At 46.1% G+C, this 22,486-nt stretch overlaps 1 protein-coding gene across 1 annotated transcript in view; it reads left to right on the top strand.

Moving 5' to 3' along the window:
- The window catches only part of LOC143961979 (uncharacterized), a 76,722-nt gene extending 64,304 nt beyond the window's left edge, over positions 1–12,418 (top strand). Inside the window, exons 3-4 of the mRNA XM_077471324.1 lie at positions 11,544–11,694; positions 11,787–12,418. Of these exons, the coding sequence (XP_077327450.1) occupies positions 11,544–11,694; positions 11,787–11,944 (309 nt within the window). The 3' untranslated portion in view covers positions 11,945–12,418. The remainder of the gene's footprint in view (positions 1–11,543; positions 11,695–11,786) is intronic.
- The last annotated feature ends 10,068 nt before the right edge of the window (positions 12,419–22,486 follow it).

Raw genomic sequence — 22,486 nt, 5'->3', positions numbered from 1 at the left:
CCTCTTTTCAGGTATACTGACCTACAGGCCGAGGCACAATGCAGGTCTTAGTTAGGTTTGCTCTCAGGTGTCGAGGAGGGCTACAAATGGGTACTAGTGACTATGGAGGAAATTAGCGAGTAAGTACATAAACCTTCATCCAAATGGACCACGTAGGATGCAGTTCTGGCATACAAAAAAGACTAAGCCCCTGTACACATGGTCGGAGAATCCGTCGGAATGTGTCCTATCGGACCGTTTTGTCGGATAACTCGACTGTGTGTGGTATGCATCGGACTGATTCAGTCGGAATATCCATCCGACCCAATTTTCCAACATGTTGGAAATATTTCCCGACCAACTGGGCCGGTCGGACCTAATCTGATCATGTGTAGCCTACTCCGACGGACAAGGTGCCACGCATGCTCACATTCAAATTCTGACACGGAAGCGCTCGTTCAGGTAAAACTACTGCTCGTAAGCGATATAGCACATTCGTCACGCTGCAATGTTAAAAATTCTTTCATCAAGCGCATTCTCTTGTTCTTTACAATGCTGCAAGAACGAACTTCTTTTGATGCTCATAGTCACGCACACTTCTCCCGAACGGATTTCATTACTCTTTTTTAACCATTTCAGCAATACAATTTTATTTTGCGTTACATCTACACAATTTTAGATTAGGTTTCTTCTTTTTTCAATGTTTTTGGGGGGGGATTCCCTAAAAATCTCCTTTAAAGACAGTTTGCTAATTTCTCCTTATTTTTTTTTCTTTTTATGTGTAAACTTACAACAACAACATTATTGTATTTTTTATATTTTCTTTTTTAATCTACAGGAGGTTGTTTAGTGTTGTTACCCCTTGTTATTTAGTTCACTTTGTATTTTTGAAATGTACCTGCCTGCTCACAAATAAACTGTACTTTTGGAAGGAAAACACATTACACAAGTATTTCATCAAACAAAAAAAAAAAGTATTTTGTTTGCTAGAAACTAAAAATAGGAACGCAGCACTGGAAAAACTTCTTAACTTTGGTGCAGCCTTTGGCCCCCAGGGCAGACATGAACAAATTCTAATAGAAAAAATTGGTGGCCTGAGGAGTAGATATCTCAGGGAGAAAAGTCTGGTCCCGAAGTCCTAGAGAGCAGGAAATTCAGATGCCATTTCTGTCCCCAGGATGTGGATCTTCAAGAGGCTGCATCTTCTGGCAGACCAGACTCAACCCAGTCCATCACTCTCCTTCGGGACTTCCCACCAGGCATCCTTCCAGGCTGTGGCTGGGCTCCTGTAGCTGGGGCAGGAGGAGGAGCGCGTTGGTCAACCTCCTGGCTGCCACTTGCCACAGCCTCCCCCCGACTGAGGTCTTCCTGTGTATGAAAAGGGGACATAGTTTTAGTTTTTTGATCATCAATCACATCATTTTGTGCTCCTGGCTTTTGCTAATTGAATGTTACCAAATAGAACAGACTATCATTCTGACACCAGCATTTTTCTTTCCCGTCCCAAACATTTTTGGTCACTACTGTCTATTGAGATGTAAACCACTTTGAGAAATCACAACTTACTGATCAATAAGAACATCTAGTTAACATCATTAAATGTAACACAAGTAATATGTTCAACAATGCAATACCTGTCTCAAGCTGGGCCCCACCACATGGTGCTGCATGGAAGGCCCAGGCTGTACATCAGAAGCCTCAGCTGGGGGTGAAGGATGCCTTGAAGGAAGCCTGGAGAGTGGTGGCCTGAGTGGTGGCCTGGGTACCCCTTGGTCTACCAGAAAATGCAGCCTGTCAAAGTGAATAGTGATGGACGAACTTCCGACGGGACGTTTCGCGAACGCGAAATGCGAACGGACCCAAACGTTCGCGAAACAGAACGTTCGCCGCGGGCCCCATTGACTTCAATGGGAGGCGAACTTTGCAAACCTTCATGTCGAATTTGCGGCCACGTGGTAATTATTAGGGGGTAAAACGTAGTCCCACCATCTGGACAATGACATAATACATGTATGAGGTGAATTTGGGATCGATAACTACAAGCATTTTTATTTTATTTGGGAAATTGTTCTAACAATTCAGGACTATGGAGCTAATGAAGGCAATGGAGGAGAGGGAAGGTCAGGGACCAGGGTAGGCAAAGAAGAGGGTGCAGGAGATGATCACCAGCAGCGTGACATACCGGAATGACACATGCACCGTGATAGAGGCATCTGACAGCAGCACCGTAATACAGAGCACTGACAGCAGCACCGTGACATACAGCGCTGACAGCAGCACCGTGACATACAGCGCTGACAGCAGCACCGTGACATACAGCGCTGACAGCAGCACCGTGACATACAGCGCTGACAGCAGCACCGTGACATACAGCGCTGACAGCAGCACCGTGACATACAGCGCTGACAGCAGCACCGTGACATACAGCGCTGACAGCAGCACCGTGACATACAGCGCTGACAGCAGCACCGTGACATACAGCGCTGACAGCAGCACCGTGACATACAGCGCTGACAGCAGCACCGTGACATACAGCACTGACAGCAGCACCGTAAGCAGCCCCAGGAGGAAGTCAGCACAGCACAGGGATGGTGTGATCCCCTCATAATAAGAACCCCCAGGAGGAAGTCAGCACAGCACAGGGATAGTGTGATCCCTTCATAATAAGAACCCCCAGGAGGAAGTCAGCACAGCACAGGGATATCATAAGCAGCCCCAGTAGAAATATGACACCGCTCAACCTCTTCAAAGAGGAGGGTAGGGGCATATAGTACGGTGTGCTTTTTTGGGTCAAGGAAGTGAGCCAAATGAATTAAGAAGGTCTGTGTGCTTGATTAAAAAAATAGTTTATAGACATATACATGGTCTACTGGTCACATGTGTTGAATTCCTCCGAGATCCATGCCTCATTCATTTTTAGAAATGTGAGGTAGTTAACACTGTGGTGAGCTAGGCGAGTACGCTTATCGGTCACAATCCCCCCTGCTGCGCTGAACGTCCTTTCGGACAGGACACTGGATGAGGGGCAAGCCAACAGTTCGATTGCAAATTGGGCAAGCTCTGGCCAGAGGTCAAGCCTGCCCACCCAGTAGTCTAGGGGTTCATCACTCCTCAGAGCGTCCACATCGGCCGTTAACCCAATGTAGTCGGACACCTGACGGTCTAGGCGTTCCCTGATGCTGGATCCGGATGACACCTGTCGATGGGTCGGCTGAAAGAATGACCTCATATCCGAAGTCACCAACACATCTTCAAACCGGCCTCTTCTTGCAGGCGCTGTTGGATTGGTACCCGCAAATCCTTCTCTGGGAGTGGGAATTGCTCCTCTGCCAGCGCACGCAAAAGCAGAATGCAGCATTTCTCGAAGCAAGGCCTGGAAGTGCTGCATTCTGACAGCCCTCTGCGACGGCGGTAACATTTCCGCCATTTTGTGTTTGTACCGGGGGTCTAAGTACGTTGCCACCCAGTACTGGTCCTTGACCCTCATGCTTTTTATACGGGGGTCCCTATTAAAACACTGGAGCATGAAGGCCCCCATTTGCACTAAAGTGGAAGCGGTGTGGTGGCCTGGCTCCTGCTCATCATCCAGGATAATGTCGTCCTCTTCATTCTCCTCTCCCCATCCACGCACAACAGGGATCCCAGAAAGGTTTAAAGCATGCTCTTCTTGCTCCTGCTCATCCGCCCCGGCACCATCCTCCTCTGACTCCTCATCAGACTCCTGTTGTTGACTTGTCTCAGATAGAGTAGCCCCCCCTGGGAATTCATCCAGCATTGCGACTTCCTCATCTTCCCGCTCCTGCTCCTCCACAGCCTGATCAATGACACGACGCAATGCACGCTCCAGAAAGAAGGCATAAGGTACCATGTCACTGATGGCGCCATGGCTGCGACTGACCAGTTTGGTGATCTCCTCAAATGGCCGCAGAAGTCTGCATGTGTCGCGCATGAGCAGCCACTGGCGCGGTGAAAAAAAACCCAGCTCCCCAGAACCGTTTCTTTCGCAGAGTTCATACAGGTAGACGTTAACTGCACGTTTCTGCTGGAGCAGCCTATCAAGCATATAGAAGGTTGAGTTCCATCGCGTCGGGCAATCGCAAATAAGACGTCTGACCGGCAGATGGTGTCGCCGCTGAATGTCAGCAAGGCGAGCCATGGCCGTGTAAGATCTTCTGAAATGGGCCGAGATTTTCCTTGCCTGCCGCAAGATGTCCTGGACCCCAGGGTATTTGACAAGGAATCGCTGCACGACCAAGTTTAAGACGTGTGCCATGCACGGCACGTGCGTGATTTTGCCCTGTTTCAATGCGCTAAGCAGATTGGCACCGTTGTCACACACCACTTTACCAACTGTCAAATTGAGCGGTGTTAGCCACTCATCTGCCTGTGAACGCAAAGCTGAAAGGAGTGCCGGGCCAGTGTGGCTCTTTGCTTCCAGGCACAACAGACGCAGCACGGCATGGCAACGTCTCACCTGGCATGTGGAATAGGTTCTGGGGAGCTTGGGCGGTGCAGTGGAAGAGACGCTAGCAGCGGAAAAGGAGGAGGCAGCTGAGGAGGAGAGGGAGGAGGATGGAGTAGGAGGAGGAGAAGAAGAGTCAGGCCTGCATGCAATCCGTGGCGGTAAAACCAAATCTACACGGGTGCCACGGGTTACATGCTTGACGGCCGTCAGAAGGTTCACCCAGTGGGCAGTAAAACTGATATACCTTCCCTGCCCGTGTTTGCTAGACCACGTGTCTGTGGTCAGATGTATCTTGGCACCGACACTGTGTGCCAGAGATACATTCACTTGCCGCTGAACATGGCCATATAGCTCTGGGATGCCCTTCTCTGAGAAATACTTCCTTCCTGGGACCTTCCATTGTGGTGTTCCAATGGCCACAAATTTGCGAAAGGCCTCCGAGTCCACCAGTTTATATGGCAGTAGTTGGCGGGCTATGAGTTCTGACAAGCCAGCCGCCAACCGTTGGGCAAGAGGGTTATCCGGCATCATCATTTTTTTACGCTCAAACATTAGGCCCACGGAAGCCTGCCTTTTTGCAGAAAAATGTGAGCTTGGCGTGATGGAAGGTGGAGTGGAGGACAATTGTGAGGAGAGAGGAGAAGGAGAAGTAGAAGACGAGGCTGGACGGTGAGAGCCTGCAGTGTGGCTTTGTGTGTTCCGTTGCTCCCACTGGGCTCGGTGATGGCTGCTCATGTGCCTTCTTAAGGCGGTCGTCCCTAGGTGAGTATTGGGCTTACCGCGACTAACGCGTTGACTGCAAAGATTGCAGATGGCAACGCTATTGTCAGCAGCGGACACGTTAAAAAAAGCCCACACTGCGGAGCCATGTGCCGGTGTCCTGGGAGCGCCAGATGTGACCGTACATGGTCGATGACTCGCTCCTGATACATTTGCAGTCTGCTTTGTCCCTGCTGTGCAATGTAAGTCATTGCTGCTTCTCCTCCCTATCTGCTGGTCCATATCTCCCTCTGAACTCCCCTCCTCTTCCTCTCTTGTGGGCACCCACGTGACATCACTAGACACGTCATCATCAACGTCACCTTCCCCACCGCTATAAGTAGAGATCTCGGAGTAGGCAGCAACACCGGGGACCAACCTCCTCCTTGGGCTGATCTGGGTACTGGCGTCAGACTGCTGAGTAGCGCTTGTTGCTACCTCCTCTTCCTGATCCAATACCAAGAGTGGCTGCGCATCAGAAATGTCCTCTTGATATGGATCGGAAAATAATTCCAGTGACTCAAGCGGAAGGTATGTGGTGGTGGTGGTGGTGGTCGTGTTGTTGGTGGTAGTGTCTTTGGGGGTGCACATAGCAGAGAGTGAAGAAGAGGGTGCAGATCGAGAGGATGAGGAGGGTGCAGAAGAGTAAGGCTGAGCGAGCCACTCAACCAAGTCTGGTGCATCCTTTAAAGTAATTGAACGCACCTTCTGCAACTTCCCACTTTGGCTCAAGCCTGTTGCTCCTGCCCTACCCCTACCACCCCTGCGGAAGGGCCTGCCTCTTCCTCTGCATGTCATTTTTTAAATGACCCTGTGACAAAACTCTTAGTCCCTATACCGCTGAAGGACTGCTGCAGTATAGGTGAGCGGTCAGCAGTGGTGCACGTCAACCCTATCTATTGTGGACCTATAGCGGTCCTTACAGAACAGCAGACTGTACCGCACTCAAGCCTATGTACCGTAGCACCCTATACCAAGTTACCAGTCCTTATAAGAACTTTTGTGGAACAAGCAGGTTGTGTGTTAGTGATTAGCAGACTGTACGTCAGTCCCTATACCGCTGAAGGACTGCTGCAGTATAGGTGAGCGGTCAGCAGTGGTGCACGTCAACCCTATCTATTGTGGACCGATAGCGGTCCTTACAGAACAGCAGACTGTACCGCACTCAAGCCTATGTACCGTAGCACCCTATACCAAGTTACCAGTCCTTATAAGAACTTTTGTGGAACAAGCAGGTTGTGTGTTAGTGATTAGCAGACTGTACGTCAGTCCCTATACCGCTGAAGGACTGCTGCAGTATAGGGCAGCGGTCAGCAGTGGTGCACGTCAACCCTATCTATTGTGGACCGATAGCGGTCCTTACAGAACAGCAGACTGTACCGCACTCAAGCCTATGTACCGTAGCACCCTATACCAAGTTACCAGTCCTTATAAGAACTTTTGTGGACCAAGCAGGTTGTGTATTAGTGTTTAGCAGACTGTACGTCAGTCCCTATACCGCTGAAGGACTGCTGCAGTATAGGTGAGCGGTCAGCAGTGGTGCACGTCAACCCTATCTATTGTGGACCGATAGCGGTCCTTACAGAACAGCAGACTGTACCGCACTCAAGCCTATGTACCGTAGCACCCTATACCAAGTTACCAGTCCTTATAAGAACTTTTGTGGACCAAGCAGGTTGTGTATTAGTGTTTAGCAGACTGTACGTCAGTCCCTATACCGCTGAAGGACTGCTGCAGTATAGGGCAGCGGTCAGCAGTGGTGCACGTCAACCCTATCTATTGTGGACCGATAGCGGTCCTTACAGAACAGCAGACTGTACCGCACTCAAGCCTATGTACCGTAGCACCCTATACCAAGTTACCAGTCCTTATAAGAACTTTTGTGGAACAAGCAGGTTGTGTGTTAGTGATTAGCAGACTGTACGTCAGTCCCTATACCGCTGAAGGACTGCTGCAGTATAGGGCAGCGGTCAGCAGTGGTGCACGTCAACCCTATCTATTGTGGACCGATAGCGGTCCTTACAGAACAGCAGACTGTACCGCACTCAAGCCTATGTACCGTAGCACCCTATACCAAGTTACCAGTCCTTATAAGAACTTTTGTGGACCAAGCAGGTTGTGTATTAGTGTTTAGCAGACTGTACGTCAGTCCCTATACCGCTGAAGGACTGCTGCAGTATAGGTGAGCGGTCAGCAGTGGTGCACGTCAACCCTATCTATTGTGGACCGATAGCGGTCCTTACAGAACAGCAGACTGTACCGCACTCAAGCCTATGTACCGTAGCACCCTATACCAAGTTACCAGTCCTTATAAGAACTTTTGTGGAACAAGCAGGTTGTGTGTTAGTGATTAGCAGACTGTACGTCAGTCCCTATACCGCTGAAGGACTGCTGCAGTATAGGGCAGCGGTCAGCAGTGGTGCACGTCAACCCTATCTATTGTGGACCGATAGCGGTCCTTACAGAACAGCAGACTGTACCGCACTCAAGCCTATGTACCGTAGCACCCTATACCAAGTTACCAGTCCTTATAAGAACTTTTGTGGACCAAGCAGGTTGTGTATTAGTGTTTAGCAGACTGTACGTCAGTCCCTATACCGCTGAAGGACTGCTGCAGTATAGGTGAGCGGTCAGCAGTGGTGCACGTCAACCCTATCTATTGTGGACCGATAGCGGTCCTTACAGAACAGCAGACTGTACCGCACTCAAGCCTATGTACCGTAGCACCCTATACCAAGTTACCAGTCCTTATAAGAACTTTTGTGGACCAAGCAGGTTGTGTATTAGTGTTTAGCAGACTGTACGTCAGTCCCTATACCGCTGAAGGACTGCTGCAGTATAGGGCAGCGGTCAGCAGTGGTGCACGTCAACCCTATCTATTGTGGACCGATAGCGGTCCTTACAGAACAGCAGACTGTACCGCACTCAAGCCTATGTACCGTAGCACCCTATACCAAGTTACCAGTCCTTATAAGAACTTTTGTGGAACAAGCAGGTTGTGTGTTAGTGATTAGCAGACTGTACGTCAGTCCCTATACCGCTGAAGGACTGCTGCAGTATAGGGCAGCGGTCAGCAGTGGTGCACGTCAACCCTATCTATTGTGGACCGATAGCGGTCCTTACAGAACAGCAGACTGTACCGCACTCAAGCCTATGTACCGTAGCACCCTATACCAAGTTACCAGTCCTTATAAGAACTTTTGTGGACCAAGCAGGTTGTGTATTAGTGTTTAGCAGACTGTACGTCAGTCCCTATACCGCTGAAGGACTGCTGCAGTATAGGGCAGCGGTCAGCAGTGGTGCACGTCAACCCTATCTATTGTGGACCGATAGCGGTCCTTACAGAACAGCAGACTGTACCGCACTCAAGCCTATGTACCGTAGCACCCTATACCAAGTTACCAGTCCTTATAAGAACTTTTGTGGACCAAGCAGGTTGTGTATTAGTGTTTAGCAGACTGTACGTCAGTCCCTATACCGCTGAAGGACTGCTGCAGTATAGGGCAGCGGTCAGCAGTGGTGCACGTCAACCCTATCTATTGTGGACCGATAGCGGTCCTTACAGAACAGCAGACTGTACCGCACTCAAGCCTATGTACCGTAGCACCCTATACCAAGTTACCAGTCCTTATAAGAACTTTTGTGGAACAAGCAGGTTGTGTGTTAGTGATTAGCAGACTGTACGTCAGTCCCTATACCGCTGAAGGACTGCTGCAGTATAGGGCAGCGGTCAGCAGTGGTGCACGTCAACCCTATCTATTGTGGACCGATAGCGGTCCTTACAGAACAGCAGACTGTACCGCACTCAAGCCTATGTACCGTAGCACCCTATACCAAGTTACCAGTCCTTATAAGAACTTTTGTGGACCAAGCAGGTTGTGTATTAGTGTTTAGCAGACTGTACGTCAGTCCCTATACCGCTGAAGGACTGCTGCAGTATAGGGCAGCGGTCAGCAGTGGTGCACGTCAACCCTATCTATTGTGGACCGATAGCGGTCCTTACAGAACAGCAGACTGTACCGCACTCAAGCCTATGTACCGTAGCACCCTATACCAAGTTACCAGTCCTTATAAGAACTTTTGTGGAACAAGCAGGTTGTGTGTTAGTGATTAGCAGACTGTACGTCAGTCCCTATACCGCTGAAGGACTGCTGCAGTATAGGGCAGCGGTCAGCAGTGGTGCACGTCAACCCTATCTATTGTGGACCGATAGCGGTCCTTACAGAACAGCAGACTGTACCGCACTCAAGCCTATGTACCGTAGCACCCTATACCAAGTTACCAGTCCTTATAAGAACTTTTGTGGAACAAGTGAGTTGTGAATGTTTAGCAGACTGCAGCAGAAGGGCAGCAGTCAAGTATAATATCCTTTCTATATTTGGAAGAAAGAATATTATACATGTACAAGCCTATTACTGTACCACTGATACCAGTCCTGAAAAGAACCTTTGTGGAACTAATAATAACAGCAAGTCTTTAAAATTACCCTCACTGCCTGACAACACTGCTTCCTTCCTGTCCCTATACAAATTGGCAAAAAAAGAGAACGATTAGTGGTTACTGGAACAGCTCTTTTGTGGACCTTGATAGTAACAGCTAATGATGATGATGATGATGATGATGATGAAAGACTAATCTGGCTGTCCCTGTAGCATACACCGTCCTTTCCCTTTCTCTAAACTAACAAAAGACACTCAGGCTGCTGCAAGAATCAGCAGCACAGCAAACCTATCAACACCTAACACCTATACCAGTCCTGAAAAGAACTTTTGTGTACCAAATAGCTAGTGGTTTATCTCTCCCTACTCCACACAGGAACCTGTCCCTATCGTAACAGAAGAAAGAATGTAAAATGGCCACCGGATCGGGTGTATTTATAGGTTAGGGGGAATGTACAAGTGTCCATGTGCTGTCATGTCTCAATTGGCTGTCCTGTATCACATGATAAACGTGTCACCAAAGGTTAAAGTTCTTGTATACATTAAACACGTAAGTCCGCCGCGGCGAACGACGGAAAAAGGCGTTCGAACGTGCGGACCGCGAATGTCGGAAATTCGCCGCGAAACGACCGCCGGGCGAACCGTTCGGCCATCACTAAAAGTGAACCATCCTGGGGTAATAAACAGCATCTGGATCTCCTGCTCTCAAGGACTCCAGGTGCTTCTTTCTCTCCCTGAGATATGTTAGCTTCATGTCCCCAATTTTACCATCAGATAGGCCATGTCTGCCGTGGGGACCATGATCCGCAACAAAGCAAGCAGTTTCTCCAGTGCTGTGTTCCTCTTTGTTCTGTCAGTATAAAACTTGTTGTGGAACTGCCACAGGCAGGGCATCTCCATGTTCAGTTCTATGAATAGCCCCATAAAGTTTGCATTTGTGAATGGATCCATATTGTCTGCAAGACACAACACAAGACAAACCCTCAAATACTAATAATGCAATTAAAATCCCTCCTAATCTTGTCCCAACATGGGCCTAGATAGAAGCAGTCTAGTCTAGCACCAAGTTAAAAATGTTACCTTCGTTTCCACATTCATCGCGTCCGCGCCTCACACTCTCCTCCCAGATCGTATGGACGTTACACACGTGTTGCGTTTTATATACAGTGCGCATGCGTGAAACTCCGCCCGCCCCTGACGTTCTTTCCAGACTATTCCCCGCCCCTTCGCTTCCCACGCAGTGGGGAGAGCACATGGCAGAGAGAACGCAGGTGCGCACTAATAATAGTTCCACTAACGAGGAGGAGGGTGAGGAAAGCCCGGAGCCTGAAACGTCCCGATCCAGGAAGACAAGATTTAAGGCCTCAAATATGTCTTTTGGAGAGATGTTGGAGATGGTCGACATATTGAACAGGACCGACTATGATGGGAAGTATGGACCTTACCCAAACCCAAATATCAGAAAGGCCAAGATCATGAATAAAGTTGTGAAGAGTCTTCTGAAGAATTTTGGGGTACACCGATCCAAGGATCAACTGAGAAAACGCTGGTCAGACCCGAAACTGAGGGAGCACGAGCAGTACCTAAGGATCAAGCGTGTTCTTAAAAAAAGGAAGTAGTTGTCGTGTGTTCATATGATTATTCTTGCTTGCATACATGCTCCATGTGCTTTGATTTCATGTTGTGCATTTTAAAATGGCCACTTTCAAGGTCATGGTTTAGTTCGTTCGTATGAAACATCGTTCTGCAGGGAATTATTCCAGCTTAACAAAGTGTCCCCAATAATGTTCTCACCTTGTAACTCGGCCCAAAAACACAATTGTACAACACTTCCAAGCAATGTTTCATATTCCTATTTCTGCCCTATGTGTGCTAATTAATTTTTGTTTACATTCTCATAGGGTCAGAGAAGACTCGGCAAGTATGAGGACACCAGGGACCACACCCCTCCCAAAGAAGGGCAACTTCCAAAAGCAGAAACAGAGGAGCAGGAGCAGGAGGAGGAGGAGGAAGAAGAGATTGTGGAGGTTGGACAAATTGTCACCACAACAGGTGAGTGTCGGAGAACACAGCTTCCGGTAAGCTCATCAATGTATATCACCATATTTGGATTACATGGTGTGTTTGTTTGCTTTGTTTTGTAGGTGATGTGGAAGAAGATTCCCGTTTTACCAGTGAAAGTGCCCAGATCTTGATCGGGGAGATAATGGGGTGCAATCGGGATTTGGAAATTGTCCAACAAAACATCAATGATGTTAAAAATAAAATAAAGAACATCATTGATGTTTTGGGGAGAGTGTGAAACCAAAAAAACTAGATAGGGTTTTATTTTTGCTTTTAAAAAAAAAAATGTACTTTGCAAAATTTAAAATTTGGAAGATGCACAGAGTGTGTAAACATGCGCTATCTCCCATCATGGGGGATCAATGTACATGTTTTGTGTAAAGTGTCTGAGATGAAGGGGTTGCAGCCCCAAAGCATGTACATTGATCCCCCATGATGGGAGATAGCACATGTTGACACACTGTGTGCATCTTCCAAATTTGTTTTTTTCAGGGGTCACACCCCATGTGATGAAGGCAATATCAGCCCAGTTTGTACATACTCATGTCTGATATTGTCTTCACTTTTCGAAGTTGAACTTTGTAAGTTCCTGTGTTCTGTATTTTACGGTTTGATACATGCCTGTTTACACAAAAACAACAAGGAAAAAAAAATCTGATTAAACTCTGTTTTGGATACACAAAATCTCTTGGTTTGTTGTAAAAACCTTTACTAAACGCACATGTGAATGTGCTTGTATTAAAAAGTTGAATTCTCAACAATGTGTGGCTTCCTTTTTCATTGGGCATAAAATGTATTTGTAGTCAAATTTGAGTTTGTGCTGAGAAGGAGTGTGACTTACTAAAGGCAACTCCACTTTGCACTCCAAGTGCAGTTTCAGGTGTACTTTTGCAGTGCACTTGTACTGCATAGTGGATGTGCCTTTAGTAAAAAAAACACCCAGAGTGAGGTGTAAATTTGGACAATCATGCCATTTTCCTGCCATGGTGCTGAAAATGAGCAAGATTTTGGGCAGTAATTCACAACATACATTAGTTAACGAAAACAAGGTGTGTGTGTAGCAGACCCACAACATAATAAGATTATCTGAAGAAGAGACTGTCCCCTCATCTCACTCTGAACTTGGGTTTGCACTGTTGGTGAAAAAGGCACAACTTGAAAAAAAATGGCAAAGTGGGAGGCCACAGTCTGCCATTCCTGTGGCGTTGAAGGACACTGTGTAGTGAAACAAGAACAAAAACTAGTAATTGGACAAATCAACATTGCAAGCAGATTAGACACCCACATTTTTGGGATAAATTCTTCTAACATTTTGGGAACTGAGTATTTAAAGCCTAAAGTATAAGGTCCCCTTATGAGAGTCATCACCCCCCATCCACCCCCATATGATGGGCCCTTGCTAAAAAATGAGGGGGGATGTTTTGGACAGGTAACCCTCTCCACTTGATTGAGAGCTGAATGCCTAAATAATGTGTGATACTTTGGGAAGCCCCTCCTTACTTACACTATTGGCAGCCCACCGGACAGGTAAGAAGTGTCATAATAACAAAATGGAAGCACATTTTGACATTCTGCTAGTACATAGAAAAAAAATTAATGTGTTAAAAAAATAACAAAAACATTTGAAAGTATTGAGGCAGGCCCTTACACTACATGCTTTGGTGAATTGGTACATAAATGTGATCATCAAAAAGGTAGGTAGAGTGTGTATTGGGTTGGGTCAAGTCATCAGATAGAGGATTGCTATCAGCTGAGCTAGCAGTTGGGGAGAGGGGGGGTTACTAATGAGTTTGGCACAACCCCATAAAAAAAAGGTCACTTTGCATGAATTGAAGCACACACATCACATTTGTCGAGATTTTAGGGGGTGTTTAGGGGAAAGCAATACTATGGAGCTGCCAAAAGACATTGTTAAGTGACTAGACTATAGTTTTATGGGCCAAGAAGAGCATGGTGGGGAAGTTAGTAAGGCAAATCTGCATGAGGACAAAGGGGCAGAGTATATGAATTAGAGCATATTGCAATGATGGTAATTAGGGAATGAGGAAAGAAATGCAAGACATTAGCAATCATGAAATACATAGAATGTGATGTTTAAGGATAAAACTTAGCATAATATAGTCCTTCTGCAGGACCTGAATGATGGCAGAACAGGTCTCTGGAATAATGATCCCCAGAGCCTGGGGGGAGATGCCTGTAGAGAACTTGAGGTCCTGAAGACTTATCCCTGTCGCCAAGTAGCGCAACGTGGCGATGACCCTCTGCTCTGGAGTGATGGCTTGCCACATGCAGGTATCCTGCCTGGTGATATAAGGGGACAGCAAAGCCAGCAGACGGTGAAAAACGGGGTCCGTCATCCGGAGATAATTCCTGAAATCATCAGGATTATTCTCGTGGATCTCACGGAGCAAAGGCATGTGTGAGAACTGGTGACACTGGCGCAACCAATTCTTGGACCACAAACGCCTCCCCTCCCTGTTCATGGACCGGGCTTGTGTCAAAGTATTGACATATCAAACCCTCAGTAAATCCCACAAACAAAACCCTACCAAGGTTTCCTTGGAGTCCCTAGAATCCGCTAGGGCAGCTTTAAATTTGGCCCTGACTACCGAGGCTGAAAAACAGCTACGGTGGTCAGGAGCCCGCTTTTACTCCCAAAAAGACAGAATTGGTGCTAAATTGGCAGCAAAACTGTCCCCTAAGCCTCACACTTATCATTTCCCTAAAATACGAACCCTAACAGGGGAGTTAACCCAAAATCCGCGTCGTATCATGGAGGCATTTCAGAAATTCTATACATCACTGTACAAAGCAGACACCACAGATTCTCATCTTCCCCTAAAAGAATTTCTAAATTCTATCCCTCTCCCGAAACTCTCCACGGAACACTCTGACCTCCTAGATGACCCTGTTACGGAAGCTGAAGTTACACAGGTAATTAAGCAACTTAAACCGAACTCAGCCCCGGGTCCCGATGGTTTCTCAGTAGCATATTATAAAAAATTCTCAACCCAGCTGGTCCCATATTTGGCCAGGTTCTTCAACCATATAAGGTCTGAATCTCCCTTGGATGAATCGCTGAACCTGGCCTATATATCAGTCATACCCAAACCGGGCAAAGAAGCGACTTTAATAGCTAATTATCGTCCGATCTCTCTAATCAATAATGACCTCAAAATCTTGACGAAAATTTTGGCCAACAGGCTCTCCTCCTACATCGCACTCTACATCCCCAAAGACCAGGTGGGCTTCATCCTGGGGAGACAGGGACCAGACCAAATTAGAAGAGCAGTTGATATCATCTCTCTCCTCAACTCACAATGGGACGGAGGCCCTTCACAAACAGGGTACCTATTATCAATTGACCTTCAAAAGGCATTTGACACAGTGACCTGGCCCTACCTATTCAGGGTCCTTGAATGCTGGGGTTTTGGTCCACGATTCCTAGGAATCTTACGTGCCTTGTACTCGAATCCCAGTGCGCGCGTTCGTTTGCAGGGCTGCTACTCTGATCCCTTCCCCATAGAGAAAGGGACTAGGCAAGGCTGTCCTCTTTCCCCCATCCTTTTTGCTATTGCCATTGAGACCTTGGCCATAGCAATTAGACATAATCCTAACATAAAGGGAGTCCTTTGTGGGAGGCAAGAACACAAATGTGCGCTATTTGCGGATAATATACTCTTATTCGTCACATCCCCACTGATCTCAACGCCCAATATACTTTCTCTACTAGACAAGTTTGGTAAAGTATCAGGGCTGCTCGTTAATATCTCTAAATCAACGGCTTTAAATATCACGGTCCCTCCTGAATTACTGCACAATATTCAGAGCCATTTCCTTATTCATTGGTGCACGACACACATCCCATACCTTGGGATTCATCTCACACCTAAATTTGAATTCCTTTTCCCTGCAAACTATCCCGCTGCTTTAAAAAAACTCTCTTCTGATCTTGCTTCCTGGGCCAAGCATGACCTTTCTTGGCTGGGTCGTATAAACTCAATTAAGATGACTTTCCTTCCACGCATTTTATATTTATTCAGGGCACTTCCTATCCCCATATGCAAGTCACAATTACATAAAGTCCAATCTAGCATATTGAAATTTATATGGGGCGCCAAGGGGAGGAGATGCTCTAAACAAGTCCTATATCGTCTCAAATCACAAGGAGGACTCGCTCTACCTAACATTTGGTGGTATTACCAAGCAGCAAGGCTGGCCCAGATTTCCATTGTCTATGCTCGGGGTGCTAAACCTGATTGGGTTGCTATGGAAAGACAGGCAGTCCCTAGACACACTATTGACTACCTCATTTGGGCCCCCCCCAAAACGAGACCTCCAGTTATGGCCCCTACACTCTCTCACTCTCTGTCCCTTTGTGACCAAATTCATAGAAATTCGGCCCTGATCTCACCATTACGCCCTCTAACGCATATTTTTCACAATCCTAAATTCCCTCCTGGAATAAATATACTGGCCTTCACTTGGTGGCTCAATAAAGGTCTATTCAGAATAGGGAATTTCTTCACCCCCTCGGGCCCCTTATCCCTCACGTATTGCTTCAAGAAATTAGAAATGCCAAATGATGAAAGGTTCCGCTTCTCCCAGATCTCACACTTTCTCCACTCTATCTGGCCTGATAAATCAGTTCCCCCAAGAGTTACGAACTATGAAGCATGGTGCTCGGATATCGTTGATCAGAGGGGTGGGATCTCCATCATCTATTCCTCCCTAGCCTCGGCATTGTCCAAGCCATCTTATGCCCTAGCATGGTAAAAGGACCTGGACCTGCAATGGGAGAGGGACAAATAGTTCGCCTGTCTCCAACGGTCCTACAGAGGCATAATGAATGTTTCTTGATTGAAGCTAGTCTCAAAGTCCTTCTCCGATGGTATAGGGTTCCCTCTCTCCTCGCAAAAATTTACCCTGACACATCCCCGCTATGCTTTTCGACAGTGCAACCATACTGGTACCTTGCTGCACATATGGTGGTCGTGTCCACGTTTGAGGGGTCTCTGGAACAAAGTCTTCGCCTTACTACGCAAACTTACGTCTGCCCAGATCCCTCAGACACCGGATATAGCGCTACTCAACCTCAAAATTGAAGGTTTAACCAAGCACTCACAAGCATTGGTCTTTTTCATTCTACTAGGCACGAAAATCACAGTAGAGGCCCATTGGAAAAAGATGACAGTTCCGTTCTCAGCGGTAAAAAATAAAATGTCCTGGATCATGGCGCAAGAGAAAATAGTATCCTTCAAGATAAAAAACGCAGTTTTGAACTTATATGGGAACCATGGGCCAAATATTGCCACATTCCATTATACCCGGGCTATCAGTTCTCTAGCTGATTGTGCCGCTGGGTGTCCCACACACCCCCCCCCCCCCTTACTTTTCCTCTCTTTTTCTCTATCTTTCCCCTTCTTGCTTCTCCTTAATGATGGCTCTATCTTCCACCTATCCCTGCTACCTGCTGGTTTAGGCCGAACCAGTTTTGGTTAGATTGTGCTGCACATTTACAGAGTGGGAGAGGGGGGTATACCCTCCTGTCCCCCACATCCACTGTTCTTTGTTTTACGGTGATGAGGCTTATACATGTTTCACACTATGTTGCTTTGGTGACGATGCTGTAGTGAGATGGCCCTTTGTCCCAGTTCCTTGGAGGACGTTGTGGTACCCATCTGTCATTATTCCCCTGCTGGGGTGGGGGTGGGGGGCACACGGGGAGAGATGACGGGGGGAGCCCTCAGTCGCAGCAAGATCCCTTTTGGGGCGGCTGGGGAGGTCTCCCATTGTCTGCTCCGCCGTGAAGTCTGGGGGGCGGGTGGGGAATGTTACTTTCCTCCTGGCTGGACCCACTCTATGTCCCCCCTCACCCCTAACACTCGCTCTATGGTCTGATGGTTAATCCTAATGTCATCATTTTCTCCGAATAACTCACTATAGCAGATTATTTATGTTCTCAATCCGGCTTAACCTAAGCGCGACTTGCATGATGTACTAAGAAATTTTTGGCCTCAAGGCACGTTTTGTATACTTCTGTACTTTCTTTGTTTACCACACTACTTCTGTTCATAGTTGTACCTGACAATGTTCTGTACTTTCGTATATACAAAATAATAAAATAATTTGAAAGAAAAAAAATACAGTCCCTGCCACCCACATGCCCAGCGTCTGAATGCAAGCTTGTCAAAGCTGTTGGTTCTCCAACTTCTGCCTTTCAGCCTGGTGGATTCTGCCCCGTTCCGTGAATTTGCACAATGTATTGTACCACAAGGGCAGGTTCCCAGTCGCTACTACTTTTCACGTAAGGCCGTTCCATCTCTCTACCATCACGTGGAAGGGAATGTTCTAGCATCGTTGGGCAAGGTAGTCAGCCGTAAAAGCCACCTTACTGCTGACACATGGTCCAGAAAGCATGGGCAGGGATGATATATTTCATTCACAGCACACTGGGTAACGATGATTGCAACTCGAAAGGATGCAGGACAGGGCTTGGTGCTGCAGCTTGTTGTGCCCCCACATCTCCATACAGCTGGTGGTGATGATGCCAGACCTGTAAGGTCTACCCCCTCCTCCTCCTCCTCTGTCACCTCCATGCCTTCCGCTGCAGAATTGTCGTATGAACATCAGGTACCCCCTAGGCGTTCAAAGGGCTATTCCCTGAGTCAGGCTATAATGTGCCATGCAGTGCTTCAGGTGGTGTGTTTAGGGGACAGGAACCACACTGGAGCAGAGATTCTTGCAGCTCTGCAGGGACAGGCCCTGAGGTGGTTCACACCATGCCAGCAGAGCCAGGAATGGTGGTGTTCGATAATGGCTCAAACCTCCTGTCCGCCCCTAGACAGGGAAAGTTGACACATGTGCCATGCCTGACACAGGTCCTCAATTTGGCAGTGCAGTGTTTGCTAAGTACGTACCCAGGGTTGCAAGATATACTAAAACAGGCCAGAAGAGTCTGTAGCCATTTCAGATGGTCATACACAGCCAGTGCTCAATTGACTGGAATTCAGCGGGAATTCCACCTGCCCATACACCTCCTGATTTGTGGCATGCCCACCAGGTTTAACTCAACTTTGGGAATGCTGCAGCGGCTATAGGTGCAGTAGAAGGCTGTCAACGAGTACCTGTGTCAGTATGGCACAACGTCAGGCTCAGGCCGCCTCTGCTTTTTTTCCCCCACGCCAATGGCTGATCATTAAGGATGCATGCACTGTATTGTCACCATTTGAGGAGACCACAAGGATGGTGAGCAGTGACAGTGCATGCATCAGTGACGCAATCCCTGTTGTGTTCCTGCTGGAGCAGACTCTGCATGGCATTAGGGACAGGGCACTGGAGGCAGAGCAGCAGGAGGAAGAGGAGGATTTCCTTCCCTCTCAAGGCCCACTTTATCCAGACACCATCATTTCTATGTCACAGAACACACAGGAGGAGAGAGGGGAGGAGGAGCATTCTGGCACTTTCACAAGCTTCGAAGAAGAGGAAGATATGCGCCAATCTGTAAGCGATGGTTTTCCAACCCCAGGACCCTTGGGAGTAGTACGTGGCTGGGAGGAGGAAGCTCCAATTGCTGTCATCCTGAGTGACCCCGAGCCTTGGCAAATTTGAGATGCATGGGCAACCTCATGCTTCAAAGCCTGCGAAAGGACCGAAGAATATGTGGCATAGAGGAGAAGGATGATTACTGGTTGGCAATCCTTCTTGACCACCGTTATAAGGGTGAGGTCTCAGAACTCATCCCGTCCCCACAGAGAGTGCAGAAGGTAAAATCTCTTGAGGGCATGATAAATTTTATTGAACTTTTTCCTGACTCCAGTAGGTTACAGTATCGTGCAAAACGTAGTTTTGTCTTCTGTTGGTCAAGAGAGGAGCGTTGGCGAAGGCGTCCGCCTAAGTGAGGCATTTTGGAATTTTTTTAGCCCTTGCCACCCAGGGCTGTCACTAGTATTTCTAAAGATCTTTTGACTGTTCTGCCTCTCCAACCTAAGCATTGAAAGTGTGATCTCTGTAACTTAAAATTGTGATGAGCTATCGAAAATCCAATCTTAGCTGGATAAACAGACACCTTGAAGATCTTGTGACGTTTAATCCATAAACTGTGAGGATCTTACAACACTGAACATCGGATAGGTCAAAAGATAATCATGTGATACACTCCATGAGACATGAGGCTGAGATGCATTACTGGGAAAAATGAACAAAGTGTGGAGCTAACTATACAAGATAAACTGAGATATGGGGAAGGAGGCGCTAGGGGCAGAAGAATACATGTAACATTTAAAGGCATATCACAAAGCATGTGAAACATGACATCCAATCTAATGCCGCATACACACGGGCGGATTGTATGGCCTACTTAGTCCGCCGAAACACATTTCAGCGGACAGTCCGCTTGTGTGTGGGCTTCAGCGGACTTTTTCAGCGTGCAGTCTGGCGTACTAAGTATTTCGGAATTTCCGTAATACTGTCCATCATACTTTGGTTTCAGCGGACAATCCGCTCGTGAGTAGGCTAGTTCGACGGACTAAGAATGGCGCATGCTCAGAAAGGATTTACACGGCGGAAGGTTGCATTGCTGTGTATTGGACTTCCTATTTCTAGTCCCGTCGTACGTGCTGTACACGTCATCGGGCAAGCTTTCGACGGACTGTTTGTGCATCCGTGTGTGGTCAAGTCCGTTCATTCGAAAGTATGACGGACTGTCCGTCGGATTGTATGATGGACTAAGTAGGCCATACAGTCCGCCCGTGTGTACGCGGCCTTAGCGTTATTTGACACATTCTGTATGATCACTGTTTGTACAAATTATCCAGAAAACAATAAAAAAATAAACAATGGTTTCTGATGATTTTCTAGAGCAGCAGTGTTAGAAGATTTTGAGTTAATTCATATTTTAAGTGATAAAAGTTTCTGAAAAATATATGAAACACATGAATGTTATAATGTAATTAGTGTTAGTCTCTGAAGGTTACAGGACAGAGGACAGAGAGGTCATTTTGCTGTGTAGGTACTTCTATTCTGAGTTACTATGTCAGGACAATGGGTGGAGTTATGCATCTTATCTATAGACTAAAGCCCATATAAAGCATATATACAACAATGGGTGTTACTCTAGGATATGCTGACATAATATTATGAAGCAGTATAAGAATGGAGTAGGGTCGAATGGTAGTAAGGAAGAGAGGTGAGAAGAGAGGGACGAAACCTTACATTTTGGAGAATGTAACATCTGATATCTCGTCCTCCTTCTGAAGCCATCACCATACCATATGTTACCAGATGTCACTATGTGTTTTCTTTGCTTATCTTTCTGAACAATAAAACAACTCTTCTTGAAGTATTGAACAAACTAAGGATTCTACAATTTCTAATATGAAACTAATGCCTAAAAGTAAGGTGGAGATGCGGCTTTAGATAAAGACAGACACACTTCTCCTTTATACACCCTCTAGGAGAGAGGACACTGACATATTACACAAAGACTTTGCTATTCATCCAGAAATGCCCCTGAGATACAAGAATAGTAGATATTAATATTATTCTTCAAACAGTTTTCATTTTGTCGAATAAAGCTAAAACAATTGGGACGACTAAAATACATCTAACGCTAAAATGGCATTTTAGTCAAGAGACTATGACTAATTTGATGTCAAAATTAACACTTCACTACTTCATAAGAACATGTAGGGGTCATCTACTAAGCTGCTACGAGAAAAAAGAAAATGAAGAAAAATTTATTTTTTTTCTTAATATTTAATGTTAGTAATATATTCAGGTAATATGTGCAATAGCATTACAGCCAATAGAGTTTACAGTGCTTCTGTTTTTTTTTTTATCTTTTCAAGCTGTGCTTCTGCTTTGTCAAAAAGCAATATATTTGTTTGTTTATAAAACTTGATTTTAGACGTTATATTTTGCAACAACTAAATCTGTGTCTGTAATGCATGTTCAAACCTTATAACATGTTCGATTTTTCACCCCAGGCGTATATAATGATATAAAGAAATGCTTACATAATGCATTCAAATTTAACTAAAATGTACTGGAGACTTAATTGCGACTAAAATAAAATGGAATTTTAGTCAAAAGACTATAACTAAAACTAAATCGAAATTTGATGTAAAAAATAAACTGTAGCGCAGAGAACAATGGAGGTGATATGCTAACCTATTTTTATATTTGTTATGATAGTGGGATCAATAAGAGATGGGAATGTGGAATGAATACAATTTGGCTGCATAGAATATTGTAATCCCATGCCAGTGACCCACATATTATTAACTACAATGAAAAAGATGCCTGTTTGAGAGAAAGAATATACTCAGTATCATGTTGAGAACTGTAGCAGGGGTTTTAATATGTGCTTACAACTTGTATTATCGATTGCTTAATTTCCTTTCCAAGCAATGATCACAAGAGGGAGCCATACCACTCTAAATCCTACTTGCTGGTGTGTGTGTGTGTAATTTTTTTTTCTTTTTTTTTTTAATTAATGTAGGGTCTGTACAAAATATTGTATATAATATTGGTATCCCACATTCATCATTCACCTGCATTATTCTCTGTTATGTCTGTGCTGGCTGGCAATTGCTGCAAAGGGTCTAATGGCAGTAAATGTTGAAGGTACCTGTCAAATCTGCAGCAAATGTGGTCAGTAGTGAGTTTATAGGAATGTATTGGAAATCATAGAATTTACCTGAGAGTGAAAATTACACGTGCACACATACGTAAACAGGCATACTAAAAATAGTATTTTTGAATTAAGCAATATATATAT

Source organism: Lithobates pipiens, unplaced genomic scaffold, assembly GCF_037356315.1.
Source record: "Lithobates pipiens isolate NorthernLeopardFrog02 unplaced genomic scaffold, aLitPip1_a1.2 Scaffold_8, whole genome shotgun sequence".
In the NCBI taxonomy this organism is placed as follows: Eukaryota; Metazoa; Chordata; class Amphibia; order Anura; family Ranidae; genus Lithobates; species Lithobates pipiens.
This window is presented reverse-complemented; position numbering and strand designations above follow the sequence as displayed.